The 17572-nt window shown below is 53.3% G+C and overlaps 1 protein-coding gene across 1 annotated transcript in view; it reads right to left on the bottom strand.

Annotated features, from left to right (window-relative positions):
• The window catches only part of TRIM29 (tripartite motif containing 29), a 25461-nt gene extending 11529 nt beyond the window's left edge, over positions 1–13932 (bottom strand). The window contains exons 1-5 of the mRNA XM_023517300.1: positions 13129–13932; positions 4600–4695; positions 3585–3818; positions 2227–2425; positions 799–854 (exon numbers count right to left, since the gene is read on the bottom strand). Coding sequence (XP_023373068.1) covers positions 799–854; positions 2227–2425; positions 3585–3818; positions 4600–4695; positions 13129–13932 — 1389 coding nt within the window. The remainder of the gene's footprint in view (positions 1–798; positions 855–2226; positions 2426–3584; positions 3819–4599; positions 4696–13128) is intronic.
• Between the last annotated feature and the right edge of the window lie 3640 nt (positions 13933–17572).

The raw sequence follows: 17572 nt of genomic DNA, 5'->3' as shown, positions 1-17572 counted from the left end.
CCCCCGCCACCTCCACCCTGTTCCTTTCTCCTATGACTTCCTCATCTTCTGTCCTTCCCTCTCCTTCTCTTCTGGGCATGAAGAGGATGAGTGGCTCAGATCCTCACCCCCATCTTCATCACTGTACCTAATAGGGTCCCAGCACACAGTAGATACAGAAAGAATAAGGAAATGCCCTCAGGCCGGGCACAGTGGCTCATGCCTCTAATCCTAGCACTCTGGGAGGCTAAGGGAGGAGGATCACTTGAAGTCAGGATTTTGAGACCAGCCTGAGCAGGAGCAAAACTCCGTCTTTACTTAAAAATAGAAAAACTGGCCAGGTGTTGTGGCAGGCACCTATAGTCCCAGCTTCATGGGAGGCTGGGATAAGAGGATCACTCGAGCCCAAGAGTTTGAGGTTGCTGTGAGCTATGATGGTACCAGGCACTCTACCCAGGGCAACAGAGCAAGAGTCTGTCTCAAAAAAAAAGAAAACAAATGCTCTCCTCAGTGTTAGCCCAACTCTCGCCCCCACTGAGCCTAGGGTAGAGCAGCCTGGTGCCTCAGCCTGGGCCTTTGAGGATGGGGATAAGTCCTTGGTCTGGTGGGCAGGCTAGCACCAGAGAGGAGTGGATGGTCACTCCAAGGTCTGACTCACTGGCCACCCATCCCTACAGCAACACACTCCCAACAACCAGGCAGCAGCTGTGAAATACAATGCAGAGGCAGAGGAGCCTCCCCCAGAGGCCTCGGGCACAGGTGCGGGCAGCTGAATCAGCAGCACCCATCCCTGCGCCTGGCTGTCACCTCAATGCACACCTTGTACAGGACGCAGGCCACACCTGCACAGAGGCGAGGGCCAGCACCATCGTGACCTAGAAATGGGACAGGGAGTCATGGGGAGGCTGCATGATTCCCTCAAGGCTCATGGGCCACCCCACCCCAGTCAGGGCCATCCTTCTGGGTCTGGGCAGACCTCACTTGAGGGGTGTGTAGCTCAGTGACAGTGATTATCTCACTCCTCAATCTCACGGCTACAGCCACTGGCAGCAGCAGCAGCAGTTTCTCAGATGAGAAATCATGGGAGACTGAATAGCAGAGTATTAGACCTCACCGAACCTCCTACCTAGCTGCACCCCTTGAAAGGAGGCTTATCTAAGCCTCAGCCTTCTCATCTACAAAATGCAATACACCCCACAGGGAAAATAAGGTGATGGCCAGAAGGAGCTCAGCGCAATGCCCACTATCCAGGGAGCACTCAATCATCATCAGCCGCCACCATCACCATTAGTGTCATCTTATTGTCATTAGAAGGAGAATTTCAAGATCTGAGTGCAGTTTGAAGCCAAATGATTGTCTTGCTAAAATGGTTTATCTGTCCTTGGATGTGATTAAATGTCCCCCACATTTCACAGGGACACTGTAATACCACTATCACTAAGGTGCACAGTGATACCGACCCTTCTGCACACACCTTCCCCTTCTTCACCCCAAAGAATCATGTGCTTCATCTGGAGACCAGGAGGGGGTCATTTTCTCTGGGGTGTTTAGGACTGGAAATCATTAACAAGGCTATATTCTCAAGGCCCTGGGCTGCTGGGTGGGGCCTGGGAGAAAGTGCCCAGGCTTTAGCCCCAAAGGGACTAAGTAGAAAAGGACTAACAAGGTAGTTTCTCAGGTTTGGAGGCTTTCTGTAAGATGATTCGGTTGACCTCTGCAGGGACAGTATGACTCAGAAGAAAAGCTGACTTCAGGGAGCTGGTGAGTCACAAGATGCTGTGTCCCACTGTCCCCAGACCAGCCCATGAGGCCAAGTCTAGCCTCTGGCTCAGCACTGCTCTCAGCAGGACCAGGGTGACAGGCAATTTATCCCTCCAGGCATAGCTGTAGTTCTTGTTCACAACTGCTAGAGTCTGCAAAGCCACCAGTTCACAGCCTGGCCCGTGCAAGGGGCAGCATCCATACAGCTATTGGTTGGGCTTGACAATCAGATATAAATCTGAGTTTGGTGGATGACCACAGGAAGGAGGCATTTGTGCAGCCAGTGCCCAGGTACTCCCTGCTCAGAATACCCCTTGCAATAGGTATATAACTTTGGAGGCAAGTTCAAGTGCAGTAGGATCCATGACCCTTAGATGGAGTGGGGTTTAGGTGGGTAGGAACAATGAGGGGCCAGCCAGCTGAATGTCAGCATGCACCAGGCAGCAGGAACTGACCTGGGGACAAACGCCATGGCCTTGAACCTACCATTCTCCATGTGGTTCCTCTCAATGAAGTTACGGCTCAGGTCCGCCTTGCACATCTTCTCGACGTGGCGCATGCACACATTGAGCAGGTCGTCCTTGAAGTTGCCCAGGGACTGTCCCAGGCCCTCCCCCTCCAGCAGGACATGATAGGTGGGAAGTGGCGGCGGGAGAGAGTAATTGCTCATCAATGCACCAAATTCCTACCGAGAAAGGAAAGAAGCCATTACCATTCTGGTCTTTATGAGCTATGGGGCCCCTTCTCTACGGGGGTTCTCATGTTCCAGCTGGTAGACTCAGCCCTGGGTGCCAGAAGAGCTGGATTCTAGTCCTAGCTCTGCTATTAACTAGCCCCACACTTTTCTTCACCAGACATTAGTTGCTTCTCTGTAAAGTGAAAAGATTCAGTTGAAATAACCTAGATGCCAACATCCCGATGGCACTAGCATTTGGATATGTGACTCCACAGTTCCCACCTCTAAACCAGGTCCATCATCTCTATATCATAGGAGATTATGAGAGGGACACAGCTGGGAGACTTTGGGAGTGAAAGCATTAAATAAATAAAAGGTATTACCACTGACTGCTGGGTCAATCATGGTGGCATTCCCACACTCAATCCTGCCTGGACACCTTTGCACTTCTTACTTCCCTTGCCCCTCAGTGGAGAATGCTTCCTCTTTCTCAAATCCTAACCAGCCTTCAAGACCCAGTTCTAACTCCTTCTCCTCCTCCTCCTAACAAAGCTATCTCAGTTTTCTCCAGCCTGCTTGTCCTTCTCTGAGCATCCACAGGCACTTATCTTCCAAGCCATATGCTTTATCATTTAATTACATACTTTTCCATATTGTTCTCTAATTGTACATGTCTTATCTTCCCAGCTGCATTGCAGTTGCTTGGGGGCAGAAACCATGTCTTTTACTTCTCTATTTGCCACAGCACCTATTAGAGTAGCGGGCACGCGGTAGCATCCAAAACACTGCAGCAGATGGAAGGATGAAAGAATGAATAGACAGACAGACAAGATCAAAGATAACAAGTATGCAGCAGACACATGCCGCTTCCCCTATGCCCAAAGCAGGCATCCTTAATCAATCACAGAACTCTCTCCCACTGAACCTGGAGCACTGCTAGTACATGTCAGCTGGAGTCAGTATAAGGTGATATTTGCATGCCACCTTGACAGTAAGGTAGGAAAATGGATTGTTTGGAAGAATTAAAAGGACATATGGAATGAAGCTGGAATGGATGGTTGTCTGGATGGTGGATGAATGTATAGGTGGTTAGACAAATGATGGATGAGCATCTGGGAAGATGGATGGGGGAGATGGAGAGATTGGGTGGTAGAGGAGTCGCTTTTACCTGCAGAAACAGCACCGAGTCGCTGATGCTGTGCAGCTGCTCCCGGGTCTGCTTGTCCTCATGCAGCACCTTGGCCCTCTCATCCAGAGCATCCACAATCACCTTCACCTGGTCCACAGCATCCTGCTCCCGCTGTTCCAGGGCAGCCCTCACCTCCTCCTTTTGCTTCTCCAGGTCCCGCACCAGGTCCCGGAAGTTCTGCTCCAGGATGGCCTTCTCATTGGTGGTGAAGCTCTGGGCCCAGAGTCAAGGGAAGGAGAAAGGAGAATTTAGTAATGAAAAAGTCTCCCTAGTGGGGTACATCTTTATGCTCCAGCACAGGGTCAGGGCATTCCTACTGTCCCAACCTGGGATGCCTATTTGGCTAAGAATCTCACTCAAAAGCACCACTGAGGAATGCCAGCTACTAACAGAGATGGCCGGGTTCTTTACAGCCCACCCTTCCTTATCCACCTGTGGCCTCTTCCCCTGCAAGGGTTGACATGAGCCATCACTCCACGGCTGAGTGACTCCCTGTGGGCCTGGAAGTTCTCCCATGAGTCAGGGTATGTCCCCAGAAACCCCAGCCAGAGCCAAGCATCATTCAGAAAACGAATGGCTGGCTGTTTATGCAGCAAAGGTCCAGAGTCAAAGATTTCAGACTGTGATTTACAACTATCCAAACCACAGCAGGCATACATTTAGCCACACTGGCATAAGTAGAGCAGAAACGACACGTGTTTGGTGGCTGGGTAGTCGACTAGGCAGAGTAGACACTGGAGGATATTGGAAGACACATCATAGGACAGAGCTGGGGTCTTTATTTGCTGGGATGATATAAAATGAAGCTAGATCCCATCTGAATGCCTGGCCCAGGCTAAAAAAGGCATTGGGTGGGAATACCAAATGAGATGAGAGAACCCAGCAAAAACAAGCATGGGACATCAATGTGGGCTGGAAACCTCAAATGGGAGCCTAGGCCTGCCTCCTCCCGGGAGCCAGGTGGGCTGAGGTACAGTCAGCTGAGGCTGCTCACCTTGATTCGGTCCTTCTCCTTCTGCCACTTCTCAGCTTCATCCTCAATCTCAATGATCTTGAGCTGCAGCTGCTCCTTTTGCAGTGACAGCTCTGTCTGTAGGGAAAGGGCCCAGATCAGAGAAGGAGATAAACAAGAACCAGAAACCCAGGGAGTGGATCCACCCAGGGAGCAAACTCTCAGACAGGGCTCATCACTCATCCCTCAGCCTTTCATTCAGCAAATATTTGTCAAGACCTCAGATCTGCCAGGCGCTGTGCCAGTCATCAAGGATCCAGCAATGAGTCAAACAGCACCTCACTGTACCCTCAGGCCACCAGGGCCAAACATCCTCGCCACGTCTTTATAAGGGCTAACCCTCTGCCTTGCTCCTCTATGCAACATAAGCAGGAGAAACACTTATTTATGGGGTTCTTGCTCCTTTCAGTAGACCAGGAGCCACTAGAGAGAGAAAGGGAAGGGGATCTGGCCAGGCTCAGCCCAGCCCAGGGAGTGTCTCATGACAGTAACAGTGTACACCGTTTCTACAGCATGACGTGGGGCCTGTGTTGCAAGCAGGAGCCAGGATTGCCGCTGGCAAGGACTCTGTCTGGGCAAGCTCAGCTATAAACCTGTTTATGAGAAAGGGAATGCATTCTGCAGTTTGGGCAAGACAGGGACTTTTACCCAGCGTCGCTGGGGAAGGAGAAGACTAGAGAATGAGGCCAAGGGTAGAGAGGCTGAGAAGGGGGGGCTCTGGGGACCTCTGCTCAGGGGAAGATGCAGACTGTCGGGGTCTGGGGTGAGGTGGGAAGAGGTGCTATCAGGAAGGTGCTAGGACTTTAGTTCTCATATCTCTACCTGCCTTCCACTCAGGGAAACGCCCTTCTCCAAAAATCAGTTGTAACAGAGATGAGAGGGGTGGCATGAAACTACAGCCAACCCCTTTCAATAAGCCAAGAGGCACCTCTTTTGTTCTGATCTCCCATCTAGGACATTCCAAGCCCCTTCCAGCTTGGAAGACAGCTGGGTGATCTCCACATGACAGGCAGGAAGACCAAGGCACCCAAGAAAGCCATGGATTGCTCACAATCTCACCACCACAACTGGGTTTTGAATGCAGAGCCCCACCCTTTTCTCTGGCTGTCTCCTGAGGAACCCAAAAGAATATCCAGGGTGAGGAAGCCACAAACCACTAGAAATGTGAGCTCCATCAGAAATGAGTCATGAGCCACTGGGCTTGGAGCTGCACCACACGGCACACCTCTGAATGCCCCACCAAGTGGAGGGTACCACCGGTGCCTGCTATAGGCACCCAGGGAAGTGGAGCTGATGTAGATAGAGCTTCCTGGGCTGTCTGGGAAAAGGAGCTCAGAGGGTGGGTCAATCATGAGGCAGGAGCCACAGAACTCCCCAGAGTCCTTGATCCCATGGTCTGCCCCATCACTACCACCATCATGCTCCTGGGCTCTCCAGGCAATGAGACTCTAACTTGTTCTAAGCAAGCATCACACCCATCCCCAGGCTGGAAATCCCATAGCATGAAAAATGCTGTCCCCAGAGATGGAAAAAGGCTGTCAAGAAGAGAGGACTCTAAAGAGATGAAGAAGGGGATTTGGCCTGTCTCTGGACAAGGCCGGGGGAAGTGGGCCAAGGACAGCAAAGAGAGGAAGACCCACTGCTGATGGCAGACCTGACCCTCACACGCTGATGATGCACGGCCTAGGGGCCCAGAAACAAAGGTTGGCAGGCCCAGCAGCCCCAAAGACCCTTGAGGAGCTGGATGTGGTAGATGGATCTGAGCTGCAAGGAAGAGGCTGGACAATGAGTCTGTCCCGGGCAACTTTCCCACCCCTGGAGAGCTCCCGAGTGAGGCCTGAGATCAAGGGGACAGTGGGAGGCCTTCGACCCACTGCAGCTGAGACCTCCTAATCTGGCTCAGGTATGGTGGGGTTGGCACCTCAGTTTCTTGCCCCACCTTACCACCCTAGAACAAGGCTTAATGAGGAGGAAAGCCGAGAAGTTCATTCCCTCCCTCCCTCAGGCCTGCCATGAATGGAGGAAAGGAAGCCTTCCATGAAATGAGCAATTGGGGGTCAGGAAAGAGCTCACCCCCAGCACAGGATGGGGAATCCAGACTTGAAAACTGGTGACCACCACCTGCAGACTGGTGGCCTTCACCAGCTCCTCCACATCTCATGCCTCCCTGGAGCTATCTGTTCTATGGAGGTGGTGAGAGGGCCATCCAGGGAGGCTGTGGGGTGGATTGGGATCAGGGAGGGAAGCTCCCAGAAGGAACTTGGCACTCAGTGAGCACCGACTGGACAGCAGTCCCATTGTCCATGGACCAGTACTGTGCTAGGTCCTTTTGCTAGCACCATGCCCAGAGGAGTGAGTGCAGAGTGGTGTCCAGGTCAGCTGGGCATAAGCAAGCTTGGAGAGCGGGCAGGTATGATCAGGTGAGGTTCTGACGGTGATCAGAGGTGAGGACTGTGTGTGTCATTGGCTTGGGATCCAGATGTAGTGTGTGTGTGCTGTCTCGACACAAGTGAAGAGAGAGAAGTGCATGGGGCATGGGGAGGTTAAGACTCCAGGCTGAGGTTGCAAAATAGAGCTCAGCTCATCACCAAGTGCAGAGTGGAGAAAGGTGGGGGGACCAGGTGGAGGTTGGAAAAGGGGTAAGGGTGGGCTAACCACCCACAAGTGGGAGAAGGCTTGACCAGAGGTGAAGGCCAAGGACCCAAATGCCTGGAGTGAGCAGAAGTGTGCAGGGGACCTGCTGAGTGCTGTATGTCTGGGGCCGCAGGTGAGGAAAGGTCTCCCCAGGTGAGCATGGATTTGCTGGCCAGGAGGGAGGAATGATGGATTGAGTGTGGGACTGCAGAATCCAGCCGGGCTCAGAACAATGACAGGTCTAGGTCAAGGGCAAAGGGAGGCCAGGCTCCTGGGAGTCCATCCTGTAAGCAAGGGAAGAGGGCAGCAGGGCTGGTTGAGGTATGGAGAGGGGAGCCAGAGGTGTTGGCAGGTGAGCCGGGAACCAGTGAGGGTTAGAAGTGGAGACGAGCTGTCTGCAGCAGTGGGCGGAAGAATCATCCAGGGTGGAAGAGAGACTCGGCCTCCCGTTTCTTTGGGGCACTAAGGAAATCAGACGCAGGCTGGGAAGGGGCCTTGCACGCCTCGCAAGACCAGACTTGCAGGACACAGCAGGCTCTTGGGAGGGACATTGGGCTGGGAACTCCATACAGCTCCAGGTTGAATCCTACCCTGCAGAGGCGGGTTGTTTGGGGTGAGACCTCTAGGGATGCTGTACAGGAAGTACTAGACCATGAGAAAACTTTGGGCTGTTCTTTAGCACTTGGAGGAGAGAATGTAACTTGGGTCACTGAGCATCGACCATGGGCAGAAATTTTCTCCTTTAATCTGCAAAGCCCCCTGTGGAGGTAAGCAGCATTATCCCCACTTTGCAGATGTGGAAACCAAGGCCTTGGGAAACCACATAGCCTGTCTGAGTTCGCACGTTTAGAAAGCAATGGGGCCAAGTTGCAACTACAGGACTCAGAAGCAATTCCAAGGCCTGAAGAGCAGTGACTCTAGACCAGCCTCTGTGTTTTCTGAGAGATTGCTACTCCCTCCCCTTCATGCCTGCTAACCCCTCTCAGGCTCTCTCTCTACCTCGCAGGTGGCACTATTTCTCCTCTTTCCTGTGGCCCCCCTTTTCCTCCCAGTGCCCTCTCCATGGCCTCCCAGTTTCCTACCCCCCTTTTCCCTCCTCCCTTGGAATGTGGTTGGAGCCCCTGATGTGTGACAAGGCCTCAGCTCCCCACGGCCCCACCCCTGCCCGCACCTCCCTCCTGACGTCCTCCTGCTTCCTGCTCATTCCCTCACTCTGCCCAGGCCTGTCCTTCAATGCCTCCTTTGTTTCCATCTCCCATACTGGTCTGGTGATGCTGGGGATGGGCCCTGCCTAGGCCACTCAGCCATGAAATTCTTCAGCTTTGGGTGACCAGAAATTTCTCTGAAAGCAGACGGTGGCACAGCAGCTGGCCTTGCCTTCGCCTGGACAGGACCTCAGACACAGAAACACCTGAGCACTCACCTGGACAGATGCACCTGCATTGCCTCCAGGGAAGAGGAGATGGGCCCTGATCTTCCCCTGGCCTGGATTAACCACATGGGCTGTCAGCTGTGACATTTGCCAAATGAGCCAGTTAATTGCCGAATTTGTACTCTCAGACAAATGGTAATTATCTGGATAAGAATCTGAAATGCTGGATAGATTTCCCCATTTCCACCCAGATGTCAAACAGTCTGGTGTCAGTTAGTCTGTTCCACTAGGGTTTACTGCTCCTTCTGCTTCCTCACAGCCTCTGACCAGGGGAGGGTGAGATTAAAGAGGAAAGCATCCCCCGGGCTGTCTCCAGACCAGGAGCCACCGCCCCTCCCTGGGCTTTTGTTTCCTCATGATGAAATTGGACTAGATTTAAGATTCCCACCTAGCTACACGTTAGAATCCCCAAGGAAGGCCAGGCACGGTGGCTCATGCCTATGATCCCATCACTCTGGGAGCTCAAGGCAGGCAGATTGCCTGAGTTTGGGAGTTTGAGACCAACCTGAGCTAGAGCAAGACCCTGTCTCTAAATATAGCTGGGCATTGTGGCGGGTGCCTGTAGTCCCAGCTACTTGGGAGGTTGAGGCAAAAGGATCATTTGAGCCCAAGAGTCTGAGGTTGCTGTGAGCAATCCTACAGAAACAGAAAGGTTTAAAATGGTGGAGAAGACTCCCAGCTATACCACTCTCCAGTACTGTAACTTGTATAACTCTCTTGGCATCTGTGAGCCTGTTTCTTCACCTGTAAAATCAGGTGCAGTCACCCTCAGCCCATAGGACTGCTGTCAGGAGTGACCACGCAAGTGCCAAGCCTACACCTGGGCCACAGGTGTGCTCTGGGCTACTCCCACCTGCCACCTTCCTCCCCTGCTTCCTGTCTCCAAATCTCTTTTAGTTTCCCTCTCAGCACCCAGAAAGGTCACCCCATCTCCTCTCTCACCCACCCTGTTGTATAGTCCCCTCCAGGGCACCTCTGGCCTTTAGCCTACCCTCCTTCCCAAACCCCAGTCACTGCTGCCTGCCCAAAGAGTGTTCCCACCCAGAACAACACAGCTCAGAAACCCCAGAACTAGAGGCTGCCCGTGCCCAGCAGCCTGCTGGCTCAGCCTCATGAAAGAATTGGGCCATTAAATGAAAAGCAACACCATGGAGCATGGTGAGAAAAGCGAACTAAACCCCATGATGGGGTTGAGAAGGAGGATGAGGCACTGTGGCTGAGACCCTCGGGGCAACACTCGAGGCTGAGTGTCCTTCACATTTGCCTTGTCATGCTATCACCCTAGAGCCCAGGCCAGACCCAGGACAGGGCAGGGCCACCCCAGGGCAGACAGCTATCCTCCTGAGAGGGGTCCTAATATCCTGGGGCACTACAACAGGAGAGGCTTGGGCTGGACAGAAAGAAGGGCCAGGAGATACTGAACGGCTGTACACAAACAGTTTAATCTCACCCGCCTAACCTAGCCTGGGAAATGTCCAGCGGCAGGAGGGTTGACAGGAGGACATCTGGGGAAGCTCTTGTGACACCTGAGTAGAACTGGAAACATTCTGACCCAGGGGCCACCAGAAGAAGGAATGATCGTGTTGCTACACCAAATAATGACCTTTTTCTAACATGGATTCTGCCTGGAGTCTGTAGTTCCTGCTGAGGCCCAGGAGATGAGCACCACAGCCATGGGTGTCATCCACAGCCCCATGCAACCAACCGAGACAGATCTGAGGTGACCTCAGCAGGCCTTCACCAGCAGGCCCGCAGAACAGGTTCTGCGTGGGTCTCCTTGCAAAAAGCCATGTGTGGGTTGATGTTTGGGTCTGCAGGAGATGCCTCCAGAGGATGCCAGGACTGGCAAGGCTTGTCCATATTGGCTATCGACCCACTAACCCTGCTCTGTGCCGAGGTCCCCCACATCTGACATTCTGGCAGAGCCAGGCCTAGACCAACTGCTCAGACCCAGCACAGAGCTTTGGCTGAGTGGCCCTGCTCCTCCCTGCCTATCCTGATGCCACAGGTATGAGTGCCCGCATATGCACTGGGTACCTGACTCTCACCATTAAAGTCACCCTGGTGGATCAGCATTTTTTCCTAAAACACACGTATCCCAAATCCCCCTTCCATGGGGCCCTTTCCCTAATGTGCTCTCAAACATTGGAAGAGGACTTAGGGAGCTTCTTGTTCAAACAAGAACCTTGAACAGGCCCCTTCCTTCCTCTAGGCCTGTGCCCCATCTGCGAGGTGCGGGAGGGCTGCCAATGCCCCACCAGGCGGGGCCTCTCATCCCCCAGGACTGGCTTATTCATGGCTGCTTCTGTGGAACTGGCAGGTGCTCCCAGGCTTGTTTGTGCACCTGAGTTCTGCCTCCTGACCTACATCATGGGTCCTGAAGGGCAAGACTGTGTCTGTGAGTCCTACAGCAGCTTCCATACCAGAACGTGAACTCTGAGCTCCTGCTGCCTCCAGACAGGGCTGCCTAGGACCCTCCTGCCCACCAGAACCACCTCTTCCAGGGGCATTTGAGCTTTTCTTAAGTGGAGATATCCTTGATTCAGATAAAATTTGGAGCCAAATGCTACATAGAACACAGATCAATAAAAGCGTGCCTTGTTGTAGTCAAGCAACACTGGAGCCTCTGCCCTCTTGATACCTCTTTGCCCCCTGCCCCACCCTTAGGCCTAAAAGGTATTTCCAAGAATCTTGGGGCTCTGTGTGATAATTTGAAAACCAACCATCTAGCCCCCCATCCCTTGGTTTCACATATAGGGAAACTGAGGCTGAGAGACTAGAAGAGACTTATCCATAATCTTACAGCTAGTTAGAAGCAAATACCCAGACTCGAACTTTATCACATGCCCTAAAACCCGTTCTGAGGCTCTGTAAGTTACTGACTGCCATGGATGAAGGTGGTTACCTCTTGGTCTGTTTTGACTTCCCAAGTAAGCTCCCTAGGAGTGGATTTCACAGGTCTGCCCAGTCTCTATCTCCCAGTAGGAAGCTTGAAGCTGGGCAGGAGTGGGAGGTTGGAAGAAGCTAGGAACACCTCCCCGGCCAAATGATTCTTCGGGAAAGATTCTGTTTCTATCTCTAACTTATCCCTCACCACCCAGGGTTGTGGGCAAAAGGTGCCCGGAAAGAGTCATCAACAAGTTCATGTTCAGAAAGCCTGTGTAAGGGGACCCCTGTGCTGCCCCGTTCTGAAGGGTGCAGAAGCCCTTGAAGAAAGCCGAGTCCCCTGCACTGGTGGTCCGGAAGGTTTGCCTCAGGGCGGTGGCTCACAGCAGAGAGCTGTGTTGCTGCAGGGGCCAGTGGACCTAGCATCTGTGGGACAAAGGGCAGCAGCCACAGCTGGGCCCTTAGCCCAAATCACCCTCCCCAGGGCGCTACATCCACAAGCCTCCATTTGCCTCTGCTCCTCCCAGTAGAAGCACAGGCAGAATGACTTGACTCACAACTCAGCAAACACACTTACCTATCACATACGCAGATGTATACAAACATCCACAGACGCACAGAAGATGCACACATACACAGATGCTCCTCAGCTTACAATGGGGGTTACTTCCCGATAATCCCATCATAAACTGAAAATGTCATTAATACACCTCACCTACCAAACATCACAGCTTAGCCTACCTTCAACAGGCTCAGAACATGTATGTTAGTCTAGGCTTAGCAAATTAATCTCCTACAAAGCCCATTTTATAACAAAGCGCTGACTATCTCATGTAACTTACTGGATAACTGTACTGTACTCAAAACGTATTGTGTTCACACCATCGTCGGTCGAGTACTGTCTGTACGTTTCTGCCCCATCCACACACCAACTCCCACCCTCACCATTGGTGTCCATCTGCAGGCATAGGCACGTCTGTGCAATCACGCATGCGACGCACACAGCCCAGCTGAGCAAGGACAAAGGAGGCCGTGAGGGGCTGGATCCAACAAGCAGCCGCTGTACCCAAACGCGAACTGCAAAGCCAGCAAAAAGCACATTACTGTGGCCCCCCAAATTCCCTCCTTCTGGTATTTCCCCTCCCCCACAAGCCATCTCCCTGGGGCCCGTCCTGCTCAGGTAGGAAGAATTCTCTCTCCCTTAAAGGAAAAAAAAAGAAGTGACACCCCAGGCAAGCGCAGAGCCCAGGAGGAAGTTGTGCACCGTTGGGTCTTATGCCCTGATGTCAATTAAACTTAGCCCACGACTTGGTCAACCCCACCATCTTTTCTGAGCCTCTATTAGCTCATCTAAGAAATGAGACTGTAGGAGACTGAGGAGCCACCTCTGACCCCCAATCTGGAAGACAGGGGGAGAACGTTTTCTGAGAGAGTCGTGGGTAGCAGAGACATCAGCCCCCCACACACACGCACTAGGGAAGCCCCACAGAGGCGAGCAAGGTGGAGGGGGTGGGTGAGGGAGGAGAGGCTGGGGGCGGCTCGGGGTCCCAGCGGGTCACCTCCTTCTCGGCCTTGGCCTCCTCCACGGTGACGGTGCTGTGATTCTTGTGCTCCTGGAACATGCAGAGGTAGCAGATGCAGGTCTGGTCCGTCTGGCAGAAGAGCTCCATGGTCTTCCCGTGCAGGGGGCACTTGCGGGCCTCGAAGTCCCGGATGGGCTCGAGCAGCTGGTGGTCCCGGAAGGCGGCGCCCTCCAGGTGGGGCTTGAGGTGCAGCTCGCAGAAGGAGGCCTGGCACACCAGGCAGGACTTGACGGCCTTCTGCTTGTTGCCGATGCAGGAGTCACACAGCACCTCCTCGGAGCCCGACTTGGAGCGCGGGAAGAAGCCCGAGTCCGGCCGGGGGTAGCTGTTCCGCCGGACCTCCCCGGGCTCCACGATGGACACCGTGGGCTTGCGGGGCTCCGAGAAGATGGACTTGCGCAGCTCCCCCTTGTCGGCGAAGGAGACTGGCTGCTTCTTGGAGGCCCCCAGCTGGAGCCCCGCGTACGGTGACCTCTTGCCTTCCGCCGAGTCCATGCTGAAGTAGTTGGAGCTCTTTTCGTCCATGGACTCAACAAACTGGATAATGGGCCGCCGCCACTCGTTGCCCGAGAACAGGGCGCTCTTCCCTTCCCCTGCCTTCAGGGTGGGACCCAGGCTCTTGCCCTCGGCTGTGTCCGGGCCGTGCCCGTTGGTGGTCTTGGCATCCTTGCCATCGGCCTTGGTGCCATTCTCCAGGGTGCCGTTGGGGCCCGATGGGCTCCGGGCATCCCTGGCTTCTGGGCTGGACCCGTTGCTCCTGGAGGCATCTGCAGCGTCCATTGCGGGTCGCTTGGCGGGTCTGCTTTGGGTTCACTGGGGCTACAGGGTGGGTGACCTCTCCAGCGGGCGTCTTGGCAGGGAGTGGGGCAGGCAGCCACAGGGCCCAGAGACACACCTGTGGGAGACGTGGGGGGAGGAGGGAGGAGGGTGGCGGAGGGGAGGAGCAGGCACAAGCCTGACACAACGGGCCGGGAGAATCAGGCGGCTCCAACAGCCGGCAGAGCAGCTAATTACACAGGGAGCCACGCCCTGCACATTCGTGCCTAACCTGATTTTTAAAAGAAGTATTTTTTTTCTCCCCCAGCTTAATTATTTTCCACAACTCAGCAACCAGTCGGGCTACTTCTATCTGATGTGCTTGCTCCTGGTCAGGGAAGTGGGGGCCTCCATCCTCACAGGTGGGCAGGCTTGAGCTGAGTGGCCCAGGGGCAGGAGGTGAGGTGTCCACAGAGGCCCAGGGGACTGAGGACTATTAATTGGGTCACACAAGCCAAATAGCCTTGTAATTTGAGGCCTGGATTTCAGAGGACAGATTCTCCACCCTGGGACAGGCAGCTGCTTCTCACTTTAAAAGGAAGGTGGGGGTTAGTTTGATTTGGATTTTAGGACTTGGTGACATGGCTGCTTGCCAACTCCCAGGCACACTCCTGATACTTTATATATATGAGCTCATTTGAGCCTCGCTATAACCTGTTCAATTATGCCTTTTTAATAAATGAGAAAACTGAAGCTCTAGGTAAGGGAACTCACTGGCCTAAGTCAAGTGGTCAAGCTGGTATTTGAACCCAAAGGCTTTGAGGTTCCAAAGTCCCTTCTTCAGCTAGGGTGTCATAAAGCCACCCAAACTTTTCACCAGAAGGCTTCTGAAAGTCTTTCCTACCCTAGTGGTCCTAACAAGATGCACGTAGATCTCGTTTATATCAGAGCCAGTCAGGACATGCCTAGATCCAAAGGACAAGGGGACTCCAAGCAATGCCGGCCAGGGAGACTCGCACCTGTCCTCACAGTTGGTTTGCTGTGTGACTCAGAAAACATCTCCCTGTCCTCTCTGGACCAGGTCATAGGTAATACCATCCAAAAAGAGGCCAGTGAGGTTTGGGACTCCCAATCTCAGAAGTAAGCGGTTCACATGTGACTATCATGTAAACACAGACCTCGGGAAGGAGAGCAAGAAAAACAACTGCATCCTCCCCCCTCCCTGATTCTTTGCAGGAACACTGGGGACCCTCAGCTCTTGTAGGACATGCCCAGCAAGTACTTCTGGACTGTGGGACTGTGACCCCCGGGCCAGGTCCCGGGAAGCCAGCACTCCCCAACTGGGTAAAGGCCTGTGCCTCTCCCACACCAGGCTGGACAGGGCAGAGCAGACAGAGAGTAAAGCTGGTGTGGCAGCTTCTGGGCTGTGCAGAGGGGAGTGGGTTTCAGGCTAGGTCAAACTTTGCAAGCCCCTGCCCCTTTGGCTCGCCAGGCTGAACAGCTAATCCTTTGCAATAACAGCCCCTGGGAACAGAGACAAGCCTGGCTCATAAAGCAGCTGAGTTTTAAGAGGAGGTGTGTGGGGGTGGTGTTGGGTGTGGAGAATGCTGACTTGGAGATGGGGATTCCCCTCTCACCTGAGGCCCCAGAAGGCCCAGGGATCCCCATCTCAAAAAGCCTATTTCACTAGGCTTTTGCCTGAGAACTGAGGGGGATAGGAGAGGGAGAGAGAGAAGCACTGTCCTGGTCTGCTGGATGGGAACATGCCACTCTCTCTTTCTCTTTCACCCTGGGAGGACAAGAAGGAGCAGGAGAAGGAACCACAGGGCTCTGGCTACAGTTCCGACATCCATCCATGCTGGCTCCATGCTCCTCATTGAGTTCCTGCACCTACCCTCCAGAAATCTGGGGAAAGATTCTGAACCTTAGGCATAGGCTGACACAGAACAGATGCTCCGAAGGCATTTGTGGGTGAGTGGAAGAACAGATGGGTGAATGAACAGATGGATGGATGGATGGAACAAAAAGGAAAATGGATGAATAGATGGCTAAGAGATGTGTTGATACTGGATAGGTGGGTGGAGAGATGATGGATGGATGGATGGATGACTGAACAGTCAGAGAATTGGATAAAAGAATTGAAAAGAGAAGGAAGGAAGAAAGGGGGGAAGGAGAGGAAAGAGAAGAGGAAGGAAGGAAGGAAATGGATAAGCAGTGAGTAGGTGAGTGGGTGGATTGCAGGTGTGTGCTGATAAAAGTTTAGCAACTGGCTCTTTCAAGGTGAAAAAGCACTGGTTTGTAGTATTTGCCAATTTCTCCCACCCTATCACCAATGTGAAGCGTGCTGGGAAGAGAACACACAGTTCTCCAGAGCCAGCAGGAGCCTGTTCTAACACATCTCAGATGACCCAGATGGAAGCATAGATTGTAAGGGGGAGGACACAAAGAGGGGTGCTGGAGAGTGCCACGCTCAACTGTCCTACAGAAAGAAAATAGAGGTGCAAGTGCTTCAAGGCGAAAGGGAAGAGGAGGCCAATTTCTGTCTTCCAGGAGGCTTTCCTTCCAACCCAAGCCCATGGGAACACTGCCAACCCCCAGCTCCTGTAACTTCTCTGTCCTGCTCAGAAGACATTTAGCTCAGACCATCGGATGTTGTTAATTATTCATTTCTTCGCACGTATTTATTGAACAACCTACTGTGGGCCGGGCACTAAGTCAGGGACTGAACATCTAGATGTGAATGAGTCCCAGATCTTGTCACTGGGGAGCCCACAGTCCCATGCGAGAGATCAGTTAGTAAATCATTTGACTTTGGCATGAACAGTGAAGGAGAGAAGTATGTGTGAGTGGCTCAGGCTGCCCAGAGGAGGGAGAGCCCAGGGCATGGTGAGGGAGGCCGTCTCTCCAACCAGGCAGAGCAGGGCTCCCTCTCCCCGTGTGCAGGAGCGTCCTCCCTGGCCAGGCAGAGATGGTGTTTGACTTGTCTCAGCCCGTATTTATTCAGCGGGATTCTCAGTGGGTGTTGTTGGACTGGTCTCTTGGTTCTCCTGGGCCAGGGTACAGGCCCGTCCTTCCCTGAGGGGCTGCTCCATTTGGATGCCTGGTGGGGAGCAGAGTCTCCTTGGGATTCCCACAATCCAAGGGCCAAAGTGACCTTCTTAGGGGAAGAAAGAAAATGATACAATTGTCCTTCCTTCCCCAGCTGGCCCAAGCCCTATCTCACCAGTATCCCTGCTGGAGCTCAACCTGAATGGTGAGGATGTCCACCCCTCCAGTGGACACTGAGGGCCATCTGTGGGAAGAGGTCCCCAGGTCCCTACCACTTGTGCCCCTAAGGGCCTGACTTCACGCAACCCAATCTGCTGGGGTCCTGACCCCCTCCAGCCCCAAATCTGCTTGCTGAAGTTCCATAAAAGAGCATTTCCTGATGGCCCTTGGAATCTACGTCATAGGCAAGTGGGCAAAAAGCACCCATAGGCCATGATATTCACCATTATGGCTGAGGAAGGGCCCTGAAACAGAAGGCCGTTTTTATTTTTAAAGGCCTGACAAAGAAGAGATCTCGTGAACCTCCTTAGTCACTCTTCCTCCACCTTACCCTGTTCTCCTTCTGGTCTAGCTTAAAGCCTTCCTGCTGCATCATTTCTCCCTATCCCAGATGGTG

Source organism: Otolemur garnettii, unplaced genomic scaffold, assembly GCF_000181295.1.
Source record: "Otolemur garnettii isolate 467f Iridium unplaced genomic scaffold, OtoGar3 scaffold00108, whole genome shotgun sequence".
NCBI lineage: Eukaryota > Metazoa > Chordata > Mammalia > Primates > Galagidae > Otolemur > Otolemur garnettii.
The sequence above is the reverse complement of the archived record's forward strand: the minus strand, read 5'-3'. Positions and strand labels throughout refer to the sequence as shown.